Source organism: Fulmarus glacialis, unplaced genomic scaffold (assembly GCF_000690835.1).
Source record: "Fulmarus glacialis isolate BGI_N327 unplaced genomic scaffold, ASM69083v1 scaffold10225, whole genome shotgun sequence".
Taxonomy (NCBI): domain Eukaryota; kingdom Metazoa; phylum Chordata; class Aves; order Procellariiformes; family Procellariidae; genus Fulmarus; species Fulmarus glacialis.
Window position 1 is genome coordinate 16,958 of NW_009214967.1, and position 7,088 is coordinate 24,045.

The 7,088-nt window shown below is 37.1% G+C and overlaps 1 protein-coding gene across 1 annotated transcript in view; it reads left to right on the plus strand.

Moving 5' to 3' along the window:
• HOOK1 (hook microtubule-tethering protein 1) overlaps positions 1 to 6,671 on the plus strand; it is a 23,378-nt gene extending 16,707 nt beyond the window's left edge. The window contains exons 15-22 of the mRNA XM_009578785.1: positions 546 to 686; positions 1,325 to 1,412; positions 2,220 to 2,254; positions 2,825 to 2,907; positions 3,317 to 3,417; positions 3,782 to 3,883; positions 5,008 to 5,076; positions 6,175 to 6,671. Of these exons, the coding sequence (XP_009577080.1) occupies positions 546 to 686; positions 1,325 to 1,412; positions 2,220 to 2,254; positions 2,825 to 2,907; positions 3,317 to 3,417; positions 3,782 to 3,883; positions 5,008 to 5,076; positions 6,175 to 6,333 (778 nt within the window). The 3' untranslated portion in view covers positions 6,334 to 6,671. The remainder of the gene's footprint in view (positions 1 to 545; positions 687 to 1,324; positions 1,413 to 2,219; positions 2,255 to 2,824; positions 2,908 to 3,316; positions 3,418 to 3,781; positions 3,884 to 5,007; positions 5,077 to 6,174) is intronic.
• Positions 6,672 to 7,088: the final 417 nt, after the last annotated feature.

Sequence of the window (7,088 nt, forward strand, 5' to 3'; positions counted from 1 at the left end):
AGAGCAGAGTAGAGGGGCAGAATCACCTCCCTCGACCTGCTGGCCACGCTGCTTTTGATGCAGCCCAGGATACGGTTGGCCTTCTGGGCTGTGAGCGCACATTGCTGGCTCATGTCCAGCTTTTTCATCCACCAGTACCCCCAAGTGCTTCTTGGCAGGGCTTCTCTCAATCCCTTCATCCCCCAGCCTGTGTTGATACTGGGGGTTGCCCCGACCCAGGTGCAGGACCTTGCATTTGGCCTTGTTGAACCTCATGAGGTTCACATGAGCCCATTTCTCGAGCTTGTCCAGGTCCCTCTGGATGGCATTCTGTCCCTCAGGCGTGTCAACTGCACCACTCAGCCTGGTGTCATCTGCAAACTTGCTGAGGGTGCACTCGATCCCACTGTCTATTGATGAAGATATTAAACAGTAGATGTCCCTTATCCTTAAGCAGAACTTGTTTCGCTCACTTTAAGGTTAGGGGCACGAACAGGAATATTACCTCCTACTCTTAGTCACCTTCTTTTTTAATTAACAGTGAGTTTTTGTTGTTTTTGATTCAGAGAAATGTTTATTCGGCTGCAGCATGAAAATAAGATGCTTCTATTACAACAGGAAGGATCAGAAAATGAACGTATTACAGAGCTCCAGGAACAGCTGGAGCAAAAGCATCGGACAGTGAACGAACTAGAAACTGAGAAAAGGTGATGGGTGAAACAGCATCTTAAAATCTAGCAAAAAGTGACTTCTGGACTTTCAGAGTGGTCTTGTGGTTTGCATCTGTAGCATAGCACTGTGCAGGAAGCCAATTATCCTTTTCCTTTCACCAGTGTGATCATTAACAAAGGGTTATGAAGCAAGCAAGAAGGAAAGTGGCTTAAATGTAGTAGTATAAAATGGTGTAGATCTGTGTGTAGTGTGCTCTGAAGAAAGTGTTGCTTATAGGACACTCTTCTTAGCTCTGAATGATTCTTGGTAGACCAAGAATGGATGTAAACTCTATTTCTAGAACTTCAAACTAATCACGTTGTAACACTGGGATATGGTCTGAATTTCTCTATCAGTTAATGAATGCTGAAAGCAGTTTACTAGGATATGAGAATTTTGGGTAGTTAAGTTTTCTCAAAACTTAAAATGATTCTAGGTTTTTCATTGTAAAATGTTTACTAAAGCTGCCATGTGTTTGTTTCAGCAAAGTTCAAGTCAAACTAAAAGCAGTTTCTTTGTGGCTTAAGTCCTGCTGGGTAGGCCCTCTGAAAACTTACCATCCAGACATGAAACAGAAAAATCTGTCTGTTGTGATCTATTTAGATGGGTAATAACTGTCTTTCCTTCCCAAAAGGCTAAATGAAGAGCGTATTGGGGAGTTACAGCAGCAGATTGAAGATCTGCAAAAGACTTTACAGGAGCAGGGATCCAAGACTGAAGGAGTAAGTGGAAGTTCAGGCTTCTTGACTTTGAAGATATCTTGCCAGTTTTGTTTAAAATTCTTCAGTGTAACATAAAGTCCTTTGTTTAGATGTGTCTCTTCTTTTTCAGTATGTCTAGTGCTGATAACTACTAAGAAGGCAGGATCATAATTTGGTGCTTTTTTTTTTTTTAAAGTTAGTTTGAAATGCACTAGTTTATGCAGTAGTAAGAGTAAGCAAGCTCTCAAGCCCCTTTGGGTCACCCAACCCAACCCCAACATGAACAAACACACACCTTTCAAAAGACCTTACAAGCAAAGATCTTAAACAATTGAGCCAGCTCAATGTATTCTAAAAACTCTCTCCTGCCTGAAAACAACTCCCTCAGTTTAGGTAACACAGACTTGGCTCCACTGTATTCAGAGCAGATGAGTTTAGTCCCTATAGTATGAGAATCCATGAGACCCCCACACCAACTGCATTTCAGTTGAAAAGCTCATGTTTTATGTGATTCCTTCCTCCGCCTTCTTTAAGGAGCTGTAACTCTTCTACCTTCTGCTTTACTTTTTAAAATCTCTAGTTTTATCATTAAATGATGGTACAGTGAGAAGGATAGCTTTAAAGAAAAAAAGATGCTAAAATTGGTATCTGTGCGATGCAAAAAATATGAATGCAGTTACAGAAACGCATGGAAAAATGCGGTTTTCGTAGGATTTATTTGGTTTGACCTATTTAGGCGTGCTAAGTTTTCTTGGCTGATTTGCACTTTAACATTGCACGGCACGAAATACTGAAATATAACTGAATTTTAACTCTTTCCTTTCATAGTCTAGCAACCTGAAGCAGAAATTGGCAGCACATATGTAAGTAAGGCACATGCATCCACAATAGCTTATTTATGCTAAATAATTTGACTGTTGTAACACAGAAACTGCCTAAGTCTTTGTAGGGATGTCTTGTTTTTCTAAGCCACTGATTTGAGAATCATGCATGTAGGGAGTTAAGTATTAGTGATCTAGTTTTGCCTACTCTGGTCACGATAGTTGTGTAATACTAGTATCCGCTTAACTGTCTCTTCATCACCAATAGCATTTTAACTGTTCTGATCCTACAACAGACTGCTAAAACCATCACTCTTACTGGACTCAAAATGTATTTCATTCTTCTGAAATACTTCCATCCTTTCAGCAGATGTAGTTCTTGCTAAGGAGATGCTGGAGGTTTTTATTCATTTTCTTTTTTGTTTCTAGTTTTAGGTAAATGAGACTCAATTCAGAAGTTAATATTAATATTTCTATTTAAACTCAAGAGAATTGCCAGAGTTTAAAATAGTTGTTTAAACACTTCCACCATCAAGTTTCGGCTTTCAGCTCTTAAAACTGTGCATGGAATTATTTGTGAGTTTAATCCTTAGCCCAGCCTTTCATTCATAGGGAAAAGTTGAATGAAGTTCATGATGAGTTACAAAAGAAAGAGGCTGATCTTGCAGAACTCCAGCCTGATGTTAGTCAGAACCGTAAGTCGTTTTGTGTGGGGTTTTGATTTTTTTTTTTTTTTTTTTTGTTTTTTAAAATGCAACTATGTTAAGTTTCTTCTGAAATGATTCCCGTAGCCACTGGGCTATAGGATATTTGTCTGGATAAGGCTTTCTGCTACAGCTTAGCTTTAAACCTGAAATGGGGGTGGGAGGAGGGTTTTTTTGCACATGGCGGTGGGCAGGAAGACGTTTAACAATACTCTGCAAAATGAGAATTCAGGGTCAGATGGGACCTTATGGTACAACTGAAACCAAAATAAGAACTTGGAAAATTGTGTAGTAGGTAGAAAGTTTATTTGGGGGGGTGGTTAAATCAAGAGAACACAGAAACCTTGGAAGTACCGTGTCTCTCTTTATTTTGTATGTCTTCGATAATTTTTGTAAATAGCCCAGAAGATTGGAGAGCTGGAAGCAGCTTTGCGAAAAAAAGATGAGGACATGAAAGCAATGGAAGAAAGATATAAAATGTACCTTGAGAAAGCAAGAAATGTGAGTGGCATATTTCTGAACATATACATTCCTCCCTCATAAATTGTTAAACAGATTGGTTTGAGTCCCTCCCCCTCCACCTCCCAATTAAAATCAATAGCTACATATTGCATTTTTAGTCAAATTGCTCAACTGCAGTCAGTTAAGTGTATGAGAGACTGGGGTTTAGGCTGAAGCATGAGGTGCGTTAATGATTCCTTTGTACCCTTTGATGTCTTCTGTTGTACAGTGTAACAGCCTAGTTTTCATCATAATTGCCTGACTAGTGCTCAGTCTGTTTTCATATTTCTGCTGTGAGCAAATGAGACGCATAGCTGTTGAGAATCAAACCTGACTTGTAATGCTTTTGTTTTGCCTTGTACAGGTGATAAAAACCTTAGACCCCAAGCTAAATCCAGCATCAGCAGAAATTATGTTGCTCAGAAAACAGATAATGGAGAAAGATAAAAAAATTGGAGCACTAGAGGTAAAAATTTACATATATTTAATAATAACTTCTAATATGTTCTGCTGTCTCTGATATTAGACACTCAAGTTACTGTTTTGTAATGATCCAATACTCTTCAGTGCTGCATTCATTTAGAAACCGCCCAGACCATCAAACCTAGAGATTTTTAGTTTGGCTTAATCAACCTTGTATCCTAGTGTAAGTCTGTCAGAGCAGTTTACTTTTCAACAGTGTTTTTCAATGTACAACTGAAAGTCTAATTTGGATTCTTTCAAAACCCTCTGAAAAGCTATAAGTGAAATACCTCATAATGCTTTCTAAGTTTTGCCATGTTATGGTAACTTGTACAGAGCTGCAGAGTCTGACCTTTTGCAGTAGTAATGTAACTTAGTTTGTATGAAGGACTAGATATTTGAGCAATGACTTGTTTAATTTACTAGACCTCTGATATCAGTGGCTTCATGTACTGGAGTTCTTGAAACTATATAGAAGAGTAAAACCTGTTAATTCAGTAAAATCTGGTTGGCTGAAATCCTGAAACGATTGTTGACAATAGTCCAAGGACCAAAAAAAAATGTGGGAGGTACTGCATTCAGTTTTATAGCAACATTGATGGGACTGGTTGGAATAGTTACGTGAGCAAATACAAAATTCCTCAACATGAGTTAGTACGCTGAAAGGTCTGACTTTATAAATGCTGTGGCCTCAGATTTCTTCTATGTGTATGTACTAGGTAAGTATACTATATAATAACAATCCAGTAACATGATAAGAATATTCAGCCACTAGAGGTACATTCTTGTCTTTGACTTTCAGGTAAAAAAAATACTAAATTATTTATAGACTTTCTGATACATCCTAGACTTTCATGCATTTCTCCCCCCCCACACACACCCTCAAAGTACTGTTTTGAAGTTGAACTGCAGTTTCTGTAAAGTTTAGCCTTTCTTGAAGTAGTCTATAACTTCTCTCATAGTCATTTATGGAAGTATCTTTATTTATACTTCTAAGCCTTCTAGTTATTTTGCATATTTAAGCATTTCTGCTGCATGTATTTATTTCACTCAGTGGACCGCAATAAGTTTAAAACACAAAAAATAATTTGCATAATTGAGATTGTCTTCTCTATTGTCTGCTTGCAGGCTGAATACAAACTTGCTAAGTTACGTGATTACGAGGAAAAGCTAATTGTAACTGCATGGTATAACAAGGTGGGTCAAAAGTTTATCTGTTGGTATCTCAAAAATCAGAAAAACACACTTTGCTAAACGTGACAGTTAAATCTTACATCGCCCTTTTTTTCTTTTTAGATTCACTATAAACTGGTGCTTAGGAGAGAAAGCTAGTAGTTTAGCTACTTGTAGCAGGAAATTCAAACTTGCAGATTAGCGTGGCCTCATGTCTAAAATGAAGGAACTAAGGAAAGAAACAAAGTCTGAGAGTTACAGTTTAAAATGAGATCGCTCTTCCACTTGCTAATTCTGACTTCAAGCCAGAATGCAAACTCGAGTGAGTTCTAGCTGAAATTTCCAATCCTGTTGAGATAACTTGGGAAATACCAGCATCAACATTTTTGATAGCAGTGTAAAGGGAAAATATTTTAACAATCAACTATTTTGTAAAATTATTTTGTTATATGTTTTCTGCTTGTCATCTGTGCTTTGGAACAGGAGACTTAAAACTTGGCATAGGCCATGACTTCTGTGTTAGTAATGTACTATTTGCTGCCACAAGCTTCCATCTGGATTTAGCAAGCTAAATTCCTGAATGTTCCATAGCGTTTGTTGAAGTTTTTGGGCTTGAGACAAAGGGAGGCTGTGGTTCAACAGGTTTCCAGACTCCTGCTTTAGATGTTCAGTGTCTTCAGCATGGTATTTGTGAAATAAAGCTAGAGCCATCTTCTCATCCTGCAGCAGTGTTGCAAAGGTTGTTAGAACATTTGATGTTAGATTGCTGTGAAAAGGACTGAAGAAAGTTGTTCATCTTCATATGAAGTGATGTTTAAATAGAGTTTCATAAAGAGAGACTGGAATGGGAAATCAAAAAAGGAAAGTAAAATTTAATGGCTCACTTAATAAAGGAACAACTTTACAATAAGCTAAAATTAACACATTCTATATGAATGTGAATGAATCTTATTTTCTTCAGCATTGGTTCGTACCTTTTACAGCAGCAAGACTGTATATAAGAAATACAATAAAAGACATTCTGTGCGCATATTAAGTAAGCATGAGCTTTGTGTATGAAAGATAGCCAGTTTTTTTCTTCTGTTTTTCCTATAGTGTAAATGTTGTTTAACTTATTTGCAGAGTGTAACTCTTCAGAAGCTAGGTATGGAAGCTAGACTGGTTGGCAGTAGTGGTGCCTGCAGAGACGGTCCCGGACGCTCCTTCCTAGCTCAACAGCGTCATGTCACCAATACCAGAAGGAATCTCACTGTTAAAGTACCGGGTGCAACATCTGATTAAACCACAAGGACTATGAGTAAAACTTATATGCTAAAGTGTCCTTAAATGTTGTATAGCTTCCATTTTAACTACTTGATGAAAGAGGAGGTTAGAATGGTGGGCAACTGCGAATTCAACATCAGAACCTATCAAGAAGTGATTAAGTTGATCAGTGGGGTGTCTAGAAGGTAGCAGATAGTTTTCCAAGTAGAAGTAGATTTAATAACTGTAGTGTGTATTTACAAGCACAACTTAAAAGATTTATATTTGCCTTCAGAATATATGTAAATATAAAAATTGGCACTATATATTTAAAACTTTATTTAATGGGTTTGGGCTAGAAAGTTGACTTTTGTAATGGGAAGATGTTATGCAAAAATGTACTTCAGGAAACTGGCAATATTGGGCATTTTTGCTGGACTCTTCTAAAAATAAATTTAAAAGATTGGTACCATGTTTTAAAAAATACTTTTTTTAGAATACAAAGTACAATTTTAAAAGCAAGAAAATACTTACATTTATAGAAAAAGAAGAAAAGGTGTAGTACCAGTTGACTTGTTAGAAGACAGGATTTGTTTTGTCATCTCTAGTGAGAAGCAGAATTACTCAGTTTATTTAAAAAAGAAAAGATTAAGTTTGTGCATATATACATAAAGGAAAACCTGTCTTTAAGATGTTGAATTCACTAAAGCCAAATAAGCTGTCTTTTCCTGTGTAAGAAAAAAAAGCTATTATAATAATTCAAAAGTCTGGGCTATGTTTTAAAAGTCTGGCGT